The 17,698-nt window shown below is 49.7% G+C and overlaps 1 protein-coding gene across 3 annotated transcripts in view; it reads left to right on the forward strand.

The window, feature by feature from the left end:
• The window catches only part of CUX2 (cut like homeobox 2), a 265,715-nt gene that overhangs the window by 205,101 nt on the left and 42,916 nt on the right, over positions 1–17,698 (forward strand). For all 3 annotated transcript variants that reach the window (XM_084649636.1, XM_084649637.1, XM_084649638.1), the window contains exons 4-5: positions 2,058–2,136; positions 15,388–15,525. In XM_084649636.1, the coding sequence (XP_084505762.1) occupies positions 2,058–2,136; positions 15,388–15,525 (217 nt within the window). The remainder of the gene's footprint in view (positions 1–2,057; positions 2,137–15,387; positions 15,526–17,698) is intronic.

Consider the following 17,698-nt stretch of genomic DNA (forward strand, 5'->3'; position numbering starts at 1 on the left):
CATCCACTGCTTTCCCTTCATCCACAGAACCAGTAATCTCATCACAGAAGGCGATTAGATTAGTCAGGCATGACCTTCCCCTGGTGAATCCATGCTGACTGTTCCTGATCACTTTCCTCTCATGTAAGTGCTTCAGGATTGATTCTTTGAGGACCTGCTCCATGATTTTTCCGGGGACTGAGGTGAGGCTGACTGGCCTGTAGCTCCCAGGATCCTCCTTCTTCCTTTTTTAAAGATTGGCACTACAGTAACCTTTTTCCAGTCATCTGGGACTTCTGCCGTTCGCCACGAGTTTTCAAAGATAATGGCCAATGGCTCTGCAATCACAGCCGCCAATTCCTTCAGCACTCTCAGATGCAACTCGTCCGGCCCCATGGACTTTGCACATCCAGCTTTTCTAAATAGTCCCTAACCACCTCTTTTTCCACAGAGGGCTGGCTATCTACTCCCCATGTTGTGATGTCCAGCGCAGCAGTCTGGGAGCTGACCTTGTTAGTGAAGACAGAGGCAAAAAAAGCATTGAGTACATTAGCTTTTTCCACATCCTCTGTCACTAGGTTGTCTCCCTCATTCAGTAAGGGGCCCACACTTTCCTTGGCTTTCTTCTTGTTGCCAACATACCTGAAGAAACCCTTCTTGTTACTCTTGACATCTCTTGCTAGCTGCAGCTCCAGGTGCGATTTGGCCCTCCTGATTTCATTCCTACATGCCCGAGCAGTATTTTTATACTCTTCCCTGGTCAAATGTCCAACCTTCCACTTCTTGTAAGCTTCTTTTTTTATGTTTGTTATGCAGTTGAGGAGCCGAGGCACAGATCTTCAGAGGTAGTTAGGCTCCTAACTTCCATTGAAATCAATGGAGCCTTAATTCCTCCCAGGATCTGGGCCAGAAAGGCTAAGTGACATGCCTGTGGTCTCAGGGGAAGTCTGTGGCAGAGCCCATTCCCCACTTTCGTATCTGTACTACAGAGATAACAGTTCAGTGCATTTGATGAAAGGGGCTAGACACATACCAAGTAGCATTAATATTCATTCCCATATCCCTGGGCTTTTTATAAAGTGCCCATAAGGCCCTTCCCTGGAAATATCACCTCCAGTGTTCACATACGAATATGCCAGTCCCATTTTCAACTCTGGTCAACTAGACAAACTACGTAATAGAACTAAACCGTGCAAAGAGCTCCGCAGCGGGGCAGCACGTGTGGATGTGGCTGCATCTTCCGTGTTTCCATTAAATAAGAACGTTAGAAGATCATGGAAGTTGGCAAAACATCCAAAGGCGAAAAGCAAACAAGTTGGTGGAACAGGCTTATGCGCTGTAAATTGACCTACAGGGCCTAGGAAATTCACACCGGGTTCTCCCTGTCTCTGTGGGATCTAAACACTGCACAGGTCAGTTAAGTCATCAACACAAGATCCGTTGTAAACTTTGTGGAATCTTTTTCTTTTTGTCATTCCTCTGGTCATAGGGACCTCGGTTTGGGGTTCAATTCCTTCCCCCACCCCAGTTCCCTGTTAGACCGCTGTAGTTATGGCAGAAGCAACTTGATCAAACAGGGTCTTGCAGCATGCCCTAGAGGCGCTCCGACTCTGCGTTGCTGTATTATGATCTTAAAGTCAGCGGTGACCTCTGCTAAAAATAATTCCTAGAGTGAGCCAGAAAAACCCCAGCAATCATCACTGATGACCAGAAGCGGCACCAAGCAATAAAACGAAGGGTCAAAGGCTGTTAAGTGCTGCTTACTGGTTCGAGAACAGACCCAGCAGCTTTGCAGTGGATGCAGTTGCACAGCCCCAGCAGTGTGAGGAGAGTGTAGGTGGTAATTATTAACTCTGCAGCGGGGCACGGATTCTGGTCTCCGTTACACTCGTGCCAAGCTGGAGTATCCCTGCTGCAATCCATGCGTATGCCAGGAAGATCTGCCTGTGGCTTGGATGGGAGAGACTCCAGATTCATGCCGACCTAGCTGGGACCAGAGTCCGGCCTTCAGGGATTTCTTCTCTTCTTTGAAGCCCTGGTTTCACATTTCCTCACCTCCTATTTCTGTTTTCCCTCAGGTGATTGCACTTAGTAAAAGAAGCAAGGAGGCTGAGACGGCTTTCCTCAGTGTTTACAAGCAATTAATTGGAGCACCAGGTAAGGAATGCTTTGGCTACTTAGCTGAATAATTAATGTTGAGAACAGACCGCCCAGCAGCCATTAGAAGCAAGGATTGCTGTGTATGCTGCATGCCACAGCATCACTGCCCTGTCCTGGTGCTCAGGGCTTTCTGCAGCTCTATCTCTCATGTTATCCATCCCTCCAATTGCCCAGAATCGGGTCTCCTTCCAGTGTCCTTTGGGCCATGGCACTGCATCCTCCGTGTTTGATCTCCCTGCATCACGGCCGGGATGGTGGCCACTAACTTTTCCATGTTCTTTTTGAGATCCAAGCAGGTGGCACAGACAAAGTGGAAGCAGCTTTTGCCATTCTTGTATTTTGGCACGTGAGCCAAATGTATCTTGACATTAGAAAAGAAATACGTTTGCTTGAGCCTTGTAATAACATGGCTTCTATCCCCAGTTGTGTTTTTGACAGTAAGTTAACTACAATGACTGAGCTCCTTTTACAGCCCAGCTCCCAACAAGGACATGGAGGGGGTTTAAACACGCATCGGGACATCCGCCGAACCCTACACCTAGCGCTGTTCATGCCCATCTGTATGTTGTCTGAGCTCTTTTGAAAGGAGAGCCAATCAAGGCTGACCCCAAGGTTAACATACAGTAACTGGGCATCCTGAGCCTAGAATGAACCGTCCGCCCCTCCGTGCTCAGTAATAACAACAATGCTTTCTAGCACAGGGTCACACAGCCCTGTGCGAATGGTATTCCCGCAGCCTTGCAAAATCCTGCTTGTCAGCTCATCTGGGGTAACTAGCGAGGGTTTGATGGGCAAGTAAAATAATGCTGGGTTTTTCATTCTCGTCACAGTGGTCAGGGCGGGTGAGCAGATTTGGTGCCTGGTCTGGTAAATGTTCACAACTGGTTTAGCAAGACTGTGTTGTCCCCATCTTATAGATGGGGAAACTGTGGCACAGAGGAGTAAAGCAACTTGGCGAAGTCCAGCGGCAGAACTGGGCCTGGCACCCTGATTCGTGGCCAACCAACAGCCAACTCTGCCTGCTGCCAAAGTTGTCCGTGGAGCAAAGCAGTGTGGTGCAGCGGTTTGGGTGCTGGACTAGCATTCAGGAGTCCTGGGTTCTAACGCTGGTTCTGCCTCATGGGCTGTGCGAGCTTGTCAAGTCTCTGTGTCCCTAGAAAAATAGAGCTAGCTGCTGCCATGCTCAGAGCTCCCTCTGGGAAAGGACTAGAGGCTCTGCGTAGTGTGGCCTCCCCCGCACCTTCACCAGACTCTGGCCCCCCCACTGGTGGATTTGGTGCCTGGCCCTGTGTAGGCTTGAGCAGTAACTCCTAGCAGAGAGCCCCGTGTGTCGTACCAGGGGCCCTTTGCATTACGCGAACCCTCGCTCATGCAGTGCTTGGCAGGAAGGAGTCTCCCGGTATCGAAGAACCAGCCGAGCTGTCAAGTCGGAGGATGAAGAGTTGCAAGGTGCAGGAGGGCTCCGGCAGGGACACTAACTCATCGGGCAGACATTTAGGAATAACAAAATGTTTTAATGATTTCTTAGGGGAATTCAGGAGACATATTTTTGTCCTCATTAAATTTTATCCTGCGATACGAGAACCAAATGTCAGAGCTGTTTCCGGAGCCCGGATCTATTCGTTCACCCTCCCCATGCAGACCCCACCTCAGCGCGGGCTCTCACTCCTGTAATTTTAGCCATCTCGATGCATTCCTTGACAGGCAGATTCTTTGTAGACTACTTTCGAAGCGACACACAAGTCCTGATTCAACGTTTTTGTTCTGAATGGCTGCTGTCAACACGGCTCCCCGGCGGAGGCTGATTGCTCAGCGAGTATTTTGATAAGTGAGCAGGGCTGTGTGGCTGCAATTACGAAAGAAGATCGTAAATCTTTTCGATATTGTTCACACAGATGTGGCCTGAAGTGAGGGGGGAAAAAAGCAGTAAAATGTGTTAAAAGCATAATTAATGTCATTGTTGCCAAGGAAGATTTGATTTAAGCCTCCCTTTGACTTGTGTAGCAGGGCGGCTGATTTCTGTCTCGCGTTGGGCAAACCCACGAGGCGCAGCCCTGGGCTGGAGGGAAGGGGCTTGTTAGTGGAGTGACTGGGGAGAAGTAGGTGAGCACATGGGCTGAAGAAGAGGGAGATGCAGGGGGAACGGAGCGTGTTGCCTCCATTGAGGATTTGCCTCTGTTTCAGCCAGCAGCATAGCTGCACGGGTGTAATTCATGGTGTAGACTGGAACAGCCACTGTTTGCACTGGCCAAGTGGATACCGATTTCCAGCAGGGGCATACTTTGTCGGTGCAAATAGCAGCTGTGCCTGTCTACACTGATGGCTGAAATTGGAGCAAATCCCTGGTGTAGACAAGGCCTAGCGGTGACCAGATGTCCCGATTTTATAGGGACAGTCCCAATATCCAGGGATTTGTGTTATATAGGCACCTATTACCTCCCACCCCCTATCCCGATTTTTCACGCTTGCTATCTGGTCACCCTAACAAGGTCTTCTGTCTGTCTAGCTAACTCTAGCTGTAGCTGCTCCGCTGTAAGCCCCGAGCGTAGACACAGCCTACAGCGATGAAAGGGCTTTTCCCCTTGATGTAGGTATCCACCTCCCCAACAACGGGAGCAAGGCTGATAGAAGAATTCTTAGGTCAGCAGAACTATGGCACTTGGGTTGTGAATTTTTCACACGCCTGAGCACTGTAACTGTGTCAGCCTAAGTGCGGCTCAGACCTTCGTCCCAAATCCTGCCCCCCCCCCTTTTCCAGAGGGGCTCCGCTCTGCAGGGGGAGGTCCCTTCTCCTAGCTCTGCAGGGGCTGTCTGGGGGCATGTGCAGGATGGAGCAGGGGTGGTGGATCTGTCACCGGGTGGCTCCACCAGCCATTGGTCCCTGCACTGGGGGTACCAGGTGTCTGGAGGCTCCTGCACCCCTGAATCTGGAGCAGGTGCAGCCCCTGCTTCTGCCTGCACATGGGGAGGTAGGGGACTACCATGGCCATGCAGGCCCTAAGCCAGGAGTAGCAGCTGCTATCACTTTGCGGTGACCTTGTGAGCTGGAGAAATTCCTTCCCTCACCACGTGGCCACTGAGTGACTGGGGTTGGGCACTAGGTGTAGCATTTCCCCCGGGAGGATACTGCTGCTTTCCCAAAGGGCACTCAGGGGCTAAGGAAAGTAACTAGCCCTCCCCTCACTCCCCACACGGGGCTGGGTGCTCAGCAGGGCTGCATCTGGGGTCTCAGAGGGGTTTCGTGCACCTTCCCTGACCCGATTCGTGCAGGGAGCGGTGCTGGGTCACTCCCGCCAATGCCAGACGACATAGGAAGACATGCTGTTAACTTTCAACAGCAATGTCACGTGACAGGCCTCCGTGCGTGCGGGGTTGCTGAAGGCGAGCTAGTGGGCTTGGCCGGCTCTGCCAGCAAGCTGCTCAGGGAACCAGCCCAGAGAGAGCCTTGCAGATGGGAGACGGGGAAATGCCCTGCCAGGGTCAGCCAGTAGTGGCGAGGGAGGTTTCATGGTCAGCTGCATGGAGAAGGGATGAATGAGGGTCCAGTCCTGCAGTCTCCTGCTGATACCAACAGCAGCAGCATTTGGCCTCTTGACTTGAGTATCAATGGGAATGTTTGCCCAAGCAAGGGCTGCAGAACTGGGCCCAGAGGTGAAGGAGTCCCAGGTGGCGGAGCTGGCTCTGGGGACGAGGGAGGACGTGGCAATGAGGGCAGGGACATGTGGGGGGAGCATGGGAGAGTTAAAAGCCAGGGGACGGCTGTGGTCTGGAAATGGATGGGTAACTGTGAGTGAGGCTCTCCCTTCCTGCCGGTGCTGAGCGATCCCGCCGTCTGGAGTCCCTCAACGTGCCAGGCACGGTGTAGTTTGCTCTGTGCAGCTTCACGGCAACTTTGATGTAATGTGTAATTAGACGTTAACTAGAGTAATGTTCCGTGAGTATCACATGGAGCTGGAACATTTCAGGACCCGGGAAGGCCAATGAATTATTCAGTGAATAACTCGGGTAAGAACAGCCAAGCTGAGTGGAAAATATAACCCCAAAATCCAGGGCAGCAAGAGCCAAAATGTTGAGTTAGAAACATCAGGCCAAATTCAGTTCTATTCCACCCATGTCTCTGCATTGACTTTAGTGGGGCTGGATGGGCAGCCTCAGAACATCTCCTGAACATTAACGCTGGCCTTTCTTGGGCCCTGTATTAATCAAAGCGGGGGGAACGCTGGTTCAGAGGCAATAAGAACCATCCAGAACGTTCACCCAGCCCACAAACCCCAAGCTAACTCTTCTTCAGAGTTCTTGAAAGTTTGACCAACTCTTGTATTTCGAGATGGGACATGAGGTGAGCTGGGAGTTTCAGCTTGAGTTCCTGGTGGGAGGGGTTCAGCTTGGAACCCACACTGGGCCTCTGACCCTTCAGGGGTCCCCCATCACTAGGGCTGCAGAGCTAAAGCGTACTGAAGGTCAGTTCCCGAGGGCACAACCTTCAGTTACTGACAATGTTTAGATTAAAAGATCTAAGTTGTAGGGCCCACCCCAGAGGTCCTTGCTCAGTTTGGACTCCGCGCATCTTCAGGCACAATTCCCGTTGGTGCTCAGGGGCCAAATCCTGGGGTATCCTGAGCACTCACTGCTCCCCCTGACTGCAGGAAGGGCTTTGCTTTCATGAGGACTCAGTATAGCAGGGACATTCAGGTTTGACCCATCATGATCCCGGCTGCAGGTTAGAGATGGAACCAAACCAAGACCCTGCTCCTGTGCATGACGACTTCCAGGATTAGGGCCCAAAGCCCCTAATGCAAATACCCCCGACAGGATCAGAATGGGGAATCTGCAGCAGTCCCTTCACTATGAGATGTGCAAGGTCAGATCCCCTCTATATTGCAGACACCTCCAGACTTTCAGCTCGGAGCCATGCAGCTGGATGGATGCCATCCCTCGTCGGCACTCTGCTTCCCCAAACATGCTCACGTCCCCAGCGGGTTTCAGTCTCTCTGCGGCAGAGTGTGGAAAGGTATTTTGTCTTTTCTTTACCAGGGAATTGGGTTTTCCTGGAAGCGTTACCAAGGTTTCCTAACGAAGCCGAAAACCCAACTCTTACGGACACATCAGTGAAAGACATTCTCCTTCCCTGTGAAGTTGTGAATGTTAAAATAGTGTGCAATAGCACCCGCTAGTGGCTGTATTTGGCATCGGTGAGTTGAGAAAAATACCAGGCCAATTTTTATTTTTAAAAAAAGACTACGTTTTGCATTCAAGTATTTAAAAAAACAGGTGGTTTGATCTCTTGTGAGGTAAGGCTCTAATGAAATCAAAGTAAGTTAGTCATTTAATTAAGCATTGTGTGCACAAATGGGTTAGTAATTGCCACACAAAGCCAATATCATTTTAATCCACGCGTTGTTTTCATAGGACTGGTCCTGCAAACACTGATGCATGTGCCTAATTCCGCCAGTGTGAGTTGCCTCCCTTGTGAGTAGAATTACACACCTGTGTCGGCGTTAGCAGGGTTGGGCCCATAGTCAGTAACAGACCTCTCCACTTGCCCCAAACTGGTACAGGAGGCAGGGGGCTGAAATGTGATATACAAACCTAAGATGAGGGACACTCAGAATGGTTCTTCCAATGTCATAGGCACCACTCCCTTTACTGTCAATGGTTCTTCCTGTGAGCCCAGCCTCATGATGCTTCATTTCTGATGTAAATTGTTGCTAACAATAAAAGGCTCTGATCCTGCATCGTCAAAGTCAATGGGAACTTTGCCATTAACATCACCGGGCAGCAGATCAGACTCGAGGTGAGGGGTACCGCATGTGTGGACCAGATGGCTCTCTGGGACTACAGTGAGTTACATCCCTTGAAATGAAGGACATCTGAGAGAGATGGTTGGTGGTCACATGTGGTTGGCTGGACCTTTAAGATGTGTTGGCCAAATTAAGGGATATATTAAATTTCAAACCCTATTTTTAAAATGTAGATCTTAGGCAAGTTGATTTTATTGCCTCTGTTGCCTACATGTGGACCGTCCGTTTAGCCCACAGATCACACAAAATCTCACCTCTCACGTGGGCTAGCCGGGAGGGAATGGCGATACGCTGTTTTAAGATCAAATGTTTTCTTTGGAGCTCCCAGGTCCAAAAATATATAATCAAAATGCAAACGGCTCACATCTGAAGAGGAAATGTTTAGAAAATGTGTCATCTTTATTTCAGCAAAGGTATGGTTGCTGAAAGAAGCTAGATGGAAATGCTGATACAGGCAAAACTCCATCGTGGCTTTATTACACAGGGTAGTGGCATACATTTTTGCTATTACATTATTTCTTGTTACAAAGAGACAGAGGAATTTGCCATAACAGATTGGCTCATTGGTCTGTCTAGCTTTTTATTCTGCATTGGCTGTTCCCTGGTGCTTCCGGGGCTAGCAAGAAAAGACCCTCTTGGTGATACACCTAACCAGTATGTGCAGTGGGAATGAGGTGGGAAATGCTTCACAACCCAGCAGTCTATCATCTTAGGCCCTGGAGCATGAGGTTTAATTACCTATATCGTTATCTTAGCTTGCATAGCTACAAATGTTATTAATGGCTGTAAAATTATCCTTTTTAAAATCAGCCATGCTATATGTCTTCAGCTGATGACCCTCTGTAGCTGGTATTTCGACAAGTGGACTGTATGCTGTGGGAAGGCATGGTTTCCTTTTATTGGTTCTAAATTTATGGCCCTCTAATTTCATTGAGTGTCACTTTCTGCTAATGTGTGCCAGGGTAAGATGCAAGGGTTAATTTCTACTGTGCTGCGGCTAAGCGGGAATCCTTAGTCAACTGTCCACTAACTTGTTTCTTTACTGTAGCTTCTTTTTCCGGGGATAAATCCATCAGTTATACCAGCAAATCAGGTTTATTCAGTGCTCATATACAGTAATCTAATGCACATCTTTAGTTCCCTTCAATCCAAGGATCTCAAAGCGCTTTATAAACATTATTTGTATTTATTTATTTAGATTTTAAAAAATTTAAAAGACGCTTATGCAATTAAAAATTTAAAAGATGCTCTGGACATCCAAGACATCATTAATAATATAGTAAAATCCGAGCAGCAATACAGTCCTCATCAGGACAGGGACTCAGCCAGGCAGCCACCTACAGAAACTCCTTTCTACCCTATCATCATTAGGGACATTCCCTATGCTGTCTCTCACAGCCCTATCAAACTGGCATCTCTTGCAGCATGCTTGGAAAGTCAGCAAATCCAAGCTATTAATCAAGGAATTTAGCCTCCCACCACCATGATGTAATCATATTATTGGCTAGTATTATTATTCTCATGTAACATAGGGAAACTGAGGCACAGAGACAATAAAGCAATTATTTTCAGGACGGTTGGATGCTTCATTTTCGGGGCATCCAATGTGAGACATTTGGGCCTGGCTTTTCAAAGGTATTGAGCAACTGCAGCTCCCACTGACTTCGGCTGGAGTTGAGAGTGCTCAGAAGCTCTGAAAAGTGGGGCCAGGGTTTCTAAGTCTGGGCATCCAGAATTCATCAATTCATCAATTGCAAGGTCAGAAGGGCCCATTGTGATCAGCTCGTCTGACCACTTGGGTAACAGGTCAGAGACCTGCCCCACAGTAATGCCTAGAGCAGTGCTTGTAGAAAAGCAGCCAATCTTGATTTCAAAATCGCCCGTGTTGGAGGACCCCCAGGACCCTTGGTAAATATTTCCAGTGAGAAGCCACTTTTGAAAATTTGGCCCCAAGTGACTTGCTCAATGGATTAGATATTCTGGATCTCCTGAGCCAGAAGCCGAAGACCATCCCTAGCTCAGGGGACACTGGGATTTCCATCGTAAGCCCTGGCTTTCATTGGTTCCTCTAACTCAATCATTTTTGCCAGGGATTCCAATGAGGAGAGCTCAGACCAGACCAAACCTCAGTGTGGGGGATTCTTGGCCACCGTTGGGTACATTGGATCTGACTCTCCTCTCATGTCTGGGTAAATCAGGAGTAACTCCACTGGAATCGTAGTGTTCTCTTGCGGTAAAACTGCTGCAGTGAGCAGGGAATCGGGCCCACCTTAATGCACATGACATATGCTGATTGGACCAGGAAATGGACGTCATCTCTTTATCCACAGAGCAAGTAGAGAATGAGCAGCGGCTGGTGAGCTTCTACCCACCCCAGCCACCACCTCTTGAATCTGGATGGAACCATCTTTAGGGATTAATGGGTAGTCCAGAGCTCCTGGGTTGTGTTCTTTGCTTTGGCACCGACTTGCCGTTGTCCTTGGGCAGTCGCTTTCTGTACATTGCTTTGCCCAGCTGCACTAGGGTAGCACAAAAGAGACTGATCTTCAACGGGTTTAGAGACTGATCTTACATCAGTGCTGTGCAGTGACTCATGGCTGCAGAGGTGAAAAGTGAGCACACAAGCTTTGCTCCTCACTTGAGCATGTTTTCTTCTTTCCCCTGCTATAATTATTATCAGAACAAGCCTTTCCTCTTCTTGGTTCTTGCTGAGAAAGGGGGATTTGGAGTGATTCTTTATGCAGCTGCTTTTACTGTAGTGAGAAACTATCTGGACATATTTAAAAGCAAACAGAAGGCTTCTCCCCCCACCCCCCATGCTTAACTTGTGTACCTTAGTCACTCTGCCTGGCATTTAGCTGATGCCTCAAATAATTCTTCAAGACAAAGTAAATGGGATTTCCTTTGATAAAGCAATTCTTCAGTTACAGGCATTTTAAGTATGCATATTTTGACAGTCGTCTTGTTGTGTGGTCTTTTATTTCTATAAAGAAAACCACCCGGCTGCGTTTCAAAATGAACAACCATGGATTGTTCTCTGAATTTTGGCAGAAATGGTGGTTGCATGAAGAAATTAATGGAGAATGGTTTTCATAAACTAATTGCAGCAAGCGATGGAAAAGAACCAGTGCGTCCATCAGGGTGCGATGCCAGTGCAGGGATACAGTTATTTGCTCAGAGCCTGTTATTCAAAGGTGCCGAATGCCGCTGCCTTCATTTGGAATGGTGACCTCTTCTGAAAACCAGGCGGTAGATTCCTTGGGCAAGATTCATCGTTGGGGTAACTCAATGAAGTTAATTGCATTCTACCAGGAATGTATTTGGCTCATCTTGCTAGAACGAAAAAGGCCAGAGTTTCAATCAATGGCCTCCATTTTGACAGACTCACTAATTCTGCTCACTTAGCAGTGTAAGTCTTTAATTGGTGGGGACCTTGATGTTGACATGGATTAAATTGCAGGTGTTACCTGATGAAGTTTTGCACCTTAAAAACTGTAGACTTGGATAAAGGTGCACTGAAAATTTGACCCAATGGGCTATATCCAAAGCCTAGTGAAGACTGGGGAAAGACTCCCATCAACTTCCATAGGAATTGGATCAGGTCTTTTATACATAACGTCAAGGTAGAAATTGAAAGGTGTCAAAGGAGCATTTTGGTCTTTGACTAATATTTGCTTCATTTTGATCTTCTGTCTTAGAAAATGTATGGAGTCAATTCTTTTGTTCTTCCAGAGGATTTCTTCATCAGAAACTGGAGAGTTCAAATTGGTCTTACGAGGAGACTTTTGTAACCATTTATACTAGGTAGAAAGCAACATTTAGCGCCAGTCCTCCATTGGTATAAATCAATTTATCTCCACTGAAGTCAGCCAGGCTATGCTGATTTATACCACTGAGGAACTGGCCTTCCAGACCCAAGTAAAGCCTTGGAAAAGATGCTTAACTGGCTAGTGCGGTTGAGGTTCTTGGTCAAGGGCCACACCCAAGTTTTCTCACTGACTTCACTGGGCTTTGGGTAAGGTTCTGAGTCCATAACTTGGCATTAAATTGTATTCATTTTACTCTAATAAACCCCTGAAATCTGCCATCTGCTACTAGGATTCCAAGATGGTCTCTGAGAAGAGGGTTCAGACTGTAATATCAATGAGTGCTTCCAGCCGCTCCAGAATGGTTAGCTTAATTATTGATGTTTTAGAGAATTCTTATTTCCAGCCATTGCAGCTTGTTCATTTCCTCTGCAGTGTAGGACAGTCGGGGCACAGGCTATCATTGGGATTTGGGTACTGTTGTTTGTATTACTGTAGCGCCTGGAGGCCCTAGTCATGGGCCAGGACCCCATTGTACTAGGCGCTGTACAAACACAGGACAAAAAGCTGGTCCCTGCCCCAAAGAGCTTCCACTCTAACTGCAAGACAAGAGACCATAGAGGGATACAGACAGCCCGACGGGAGAGAACAAGGGAACAAGACGGAATGAGACAGGATTGTTCTCAGCACACCAGCAGCCTAACTGATGTCAAGTTTTCATAGGCAAGCCCAATACTTGTCGTTGGAAGTCTGTAGCTGAATCACGGCATACCATGCTGCAAGCCAGTTCCCGCTGCAGAGCACGAGGGTTGCAGCTTGTTTTGAATCCGCGGTTCCCAGCCACTACTCTGTGTGCTACTACCAGTGCTTCAAGCTTTTGTGTGACCGTAGACAGCTTCCCTTCCCTCCCTTATGCCCTTCTATAGGGCTTTGCTATCTCAGTCTGTTCTCTAGATTCCCAAGAGGCAGGCTAAGAAGGTGAAGGATTAGCTGGGTGCGTAGCCCAAGGAAATGGCCCTGGTAGTCAAAGAGCATCTCCCACGACCAGTCTGAAGTCTCATTTGTCTTATGCAATGGACCAAGATTCACGCAGGTGAAGGAATATTCCACCAGATCAATGACTCGCAGGTTGCAGGGACAATTTCTTTACAGATCCTTCTGCACTGAGCATTTAAAGCTATTGCCGTTGAGTCTGGCAGTGGCAGAGCACATCCAGTGCGGTCTTGCTCCTGTTACAGTCATTGACAAAACGCCCATTGAATTCAATGGGCGCCTGATCAGGCCTCAACTCAGGTGCTTACCTCCACTGTAGCATCCGCCCTGAGTGCAGACAAGATGGCAGTCGCTCTAACAGTTCACCCACTGGGGTGTTTCTCCAGCGAGGGATGCCCCAGAAATGCAGTACGCACCCATTTATCCAAAAGGCCTGGGGGGACCGCCAAAAGCTTCAAATAACCAGGCATACACATGTGGACGCAGATAACTAGGATTTCCAGGTAAAGGGGATTCAGATAGCTGGTATTTAATTTCATGTGTGCCCAACTTTCTACACATGAATAGTCCCATTGACTGCAATCAGGTTGCCTGCTCGTGGGTGCAAAGTTAAGTAGGTGTATAAGTGTCCGGAAGATGGGGGCCTAAGTATATAAATATACAGGGCTACAAGAATCCTGGCAAATATGAAGGGATCAAATCCTGCTTCCTGTAGGTGAAATTTTCCCCATACAAAAGACAAACACAAGGCCCATAGGGCCAGATCATCAAAAGAATTTAGGCACCCAAATCCCATTGAAATCAGTGGGAGTTAAGCAGATAAATACCTTTGGAGAGTCTGGGCCAAACGGCTTAAGTGGGACTTGAGTGGGGCGTTGACCTTGATTGGTCTTCTACCCAGGGTGAATTTCCCCCTTCATAAGAGCAGGGCCACTGGAATCAGTAAGACCAGTACTGGCCATGATGCTGGTGGAAATCCAGAGGAAGCATGTTCACTCAGAGGACTTACTCCAGATCTACCTCTGTGTAAATGAGATAAGAACCTGGCCCAGTGGGCTCCTCGCAGGAATAAGGCAATCAGCCTAGGTCCTGTATCCTAGTTAATTGCCCCGTCTATGATTTCAAACTGACATTGCACCTTGTCGACTTCCCACCACCAAGTGTGTCCAAGCAGCCTCTGTACCATTATATATGGCAAGGAAAATGAAAGGTCAGTCATGCTGTCCACATGGCTGTGGCAAGCTGGCACCGTTTGTTACTACCGCGTGTAATTATTCTGCATGTGATACCATCAAAGGCTGAGGGAGTTGTTCTTAGCAACAGAGCTGGATTTTATTGTCAGTTGTTTTGCAGTTGGATTTGTGCCATAGGTGTGGGGTAGAAGGCAGAGAGCCTAGCTCTCTTCCGCTTCCCTCTTTATCTAACTTTCTGACCCTGGAGAATTTGATTCTATTTTTTTCCCTCTTTTCCTCTTTAAAAAAAAAAAATTAACCTGGCTCAATAGGAGGCATTTTCTTGAACTTATTAAAAATCCAGACTTGTAAATTAATTTGTTCATGTTGTACAATGGCAGTGCAGATGGACTCATTAGCATGCACACAACAAATAATTATAGATGAATTTTTAGCTGGCCTGCTTAATGGGCTTGCTGGGTTAATTATGTCAATGTATAATTACATCAGCCCTGGGAGACATAATGGCACACCCTGCTGAGCAGACACTAGCTAATGATGGTGTAATGCTGACAGAGGGAAGACATACTGTTCTGAATGCACCTGCTTACCTCTGCACAAACTGCGATTGTCTGCGCCTGCCTTTGCCTAAATAAACAGGCATGATCGGGAGTGTGTGTTGCTGGCTGGCGTTCGAGCAGGTTTCAGGGTGGGGACGGAGGGCCCCATGAACAGAAGGAGTGCTGAAGGCCTGGGATGAAAGCCTTTATCCTCGCAGCGCTTAGGACTGTGCTCAGACTTTAACAGGGCTCGTTGGCTTGTGTTAAGGACAATCTCAAAGACGCCGCGTTCAGATTCTGATCTCCCTGCCCCATTCTAAGGCCCAGGTTTCTAAAAGCTCCCACGCGCCCCAAATGCCCGAGTCACTGAGGCTATGAGTCCTAGGGTTTGCATACTCACCCCTTTTCCAGGATCGCTGTGCGGTATGGACACCTGGGTGACTGGGGCTGTCGGAAATGGGGGTCTAAATCCGTAGCTAATCCATTGACTTGGCTGCAGTCACTCCTGACCAATGCTGGTGTAACCGAGAGCAGAGTCTGGCCCCTTTAATTTAGGAAGGTGGCTGCAGCGTGCACCCTGTGCGGAATCGATAACGGGGGGGTTGTAAGAGGAAACCCATCCTGCCTTCCCTGCCATGCGGGAAATGTGGGTGTGCAGGGAATGCAGCCTGGGGCTCACGCCTAGCTGCCGTGGCCATTACAGTCTGGATCAACTGCCCGCTAAGGGAGGCCTGTGTTCCATGTGGCACGGATGGCCTCGATCCAGTGCAAAGGAACAGTTATGCTCACTGTAGCATTGGTCCCAGGCATGCTGGCTCTGATCAAGGCTGCAAACATCCACGTTGTTCCCAGACAGCGCGGGGGCGGCCCACTGCCCAGCTGCTGCCCCTCACCTCATCACCTTGCTCCCCTTTAGACCCCGTTCCTGTCCTGGAGGTGGCCCAGAGCGTAGAAGAGAGGCTGCAGCAGGGTCAGGGCCTCGACCCCGAGAACCCACCGCTGAAGGAGCTCAACAGGCAGCGGAAGAAGCACCCAGAGCTCCTTGGCACCAAAGGTACCAGCCGCTCCTCCCTTGCCCTGGTTCGTTTCCAGCACCGGGATGAGGGGGGGCCAGGGGCGTGTCCCTGTCCCCTGGCCCCCGGTGCTGGGGCAGTGCAGCAGGGTGGTCACTCACTCCAGCCCTGAAAGGGTTAAAGCCAGCCCTGGGAGAGGGCTGATTGGGGGAAGCAGCCACACCTGGGCCACGCCCCAATCAGGCCACACCTGGCCCTGTTATAAGGGCTCAGGGGGGAGCTGGGTCAGGACTCTCCCTCTCACTTCAGAGGGAGAAGGACCTAGCTGCCTGGGAGCTGAGGGTGCAGGCAACAGAGCAGGGATGGGGAAAGGCGAGAGGAGCTGGGGAGCTCCCGCCTGGCAACTCCCCAGGCTGCAGGCCTTGTCGAAGGCCAAACCAGCTGCTGGGGTTGCAGAGGCTGCAGCCCACAGGTAGGCAAAGGCAGCAGGTCCAAACCCCCCTTTGCCAATGATGAATGGCTTCTACACTGCAGTCCGCCCCAGTGAGTGGGGGCTAGATGGCGACTGGCAGTAGCCATAGATTGAGGAGAGGTGGGGATAGAGGGTTGGGGGTTCCCCAGGGAGGGGAGACCCAGAGCTGTGGGGTTACTGCAGGGGGGCAGAACCCTGCTGTAGAGGGGCACGGGTCCAGGAGGGACATGGGGACCAGTGGCAGGCGAGACAGCGGCCTGCAGAGGGCGCTCTGGGGCGGCAGAGCTAATTCTCAGGACAACCAGCAGGAGGCGCAGCGCCAGTGAGTGGCCGCCCTGCCACAGGCAGGCAGAGGCCTTCGCAGGCCTCCAGTTGTTTCCAGCTGGGTGGTAATAATGATAACTCTTAGCGCTTGTATGGGGCAAATCGTCCGCCCTGTCTGTGCTCCGCTTGGGGTATGGGACACCACGGCGACTGAGGGAGGGATGGAAACTCCCCTGCAATCTGCTTCAGGGCTGCGGTCACCTCCATAGCTGTGGGTCAGGGCCAGGCTGGTCCAGCATTTCCAGGGCGGGAGCAGCTCCATGGGGCTTTTGCTCCAAACCAGCTCAGTCCCTTCCATGGAGCTTTTCTTCCCATCCCCGACTCGGAGTCAAAGTTGAGAATGGAAGGCCGGGCAGATCCCCCTGCAGACGAGCGGGCCAGCTCCCTGCAGCCTCGCGCTCTCCCTCGCCTGGCGGTCCCTGCTGGGATCCACTGTAGATTCATCGGTGATCCTCTCTGCCCAGTGAGGGGTCACCTGGGGGCTGGTTTGACCGGTGAGGGCTGTGCTGTTGAGTTCCTGTCACTGAACCATCCCTCCCGTCCCCTGCCTGGTACCCCCCGTGGTATGCGGAATCTGTTCCCTTTAATTCGCTACAGGAAGGGGCCCGATCCTGTGTGCCCCCAGGGAGTTGTCTCCTCCCATTAAAGTCAAGGGGCCTGATCCTCAAAGTCCATGGAGCTGCGCTGATTTGTACCAGCTGATCACCATGAAAGGGACTGGGCGTCCAGGGAGCAGAATCAGCAGCAAATGCCGTACCCTGCTGCCCTCACACAGGGTTGTCAGTCCAAAGGGCTTTAACTGTGTTGATCTGCATTTTCTCCCAGCCTCTGGCAGCCGTGGGACAGGACAGAGTCCTTATCTAGAGCAGCCCCTTGCAGTTCCAGGTTCTGTGCAATAGTACCATGTGCTCATTTCTTTCTCCACCAGTACGGTACTTCATTGAGGGCTCCTCTGCAAACCCCAGTGAAATGTCACCAAAGGTGGAGAAAAAGAACAAGAAGAAACACATGAATTCTAACGAATATTCATTGGGAACAGCACAGTTAACGTTGGGGCTTAGTTCTAAAGGGGCACTGTCAGAATAAAAATCACGGCCTAGCTCTTCAGCTCGTGTAATTTAATAATATTTAACACTTAGCTCTTATATAGAGCTTTTCAGCAGTAGGTCTCAAACAGCTTTACGAAGGAGGTCAGGGTCTCTAGCCCCATTTTACAGATGGGGAAACTGAGGTACAGAGAGGGGAGGTGGCTTGCCCAAGGTCACCCAGCAAGCCAGTGGCAGAGCCAGGAATAGAGTCCAGGTTTCCTGAGTCCCAGTCCAGTGCTCTCCCCACTAAGCTGCACGGCTCTGTTGATGGCGAGGCAGCAGTACTGATTTATGCCAGCTAAGGATCTGGTCTTGTATTTTTAACAAACC

Source organism: Lepidochelys olivacea (assembly GCF_965140295.1).
Source record: "Lepidochelys olivacea isolate rLepOli2 genome assembly, chromosome: 15".
NCBI lineage: Eukaryota > Metazoa > Chordata > Testudines > Cheloniidae > Lepidochelys > Lepidochelys olivacea.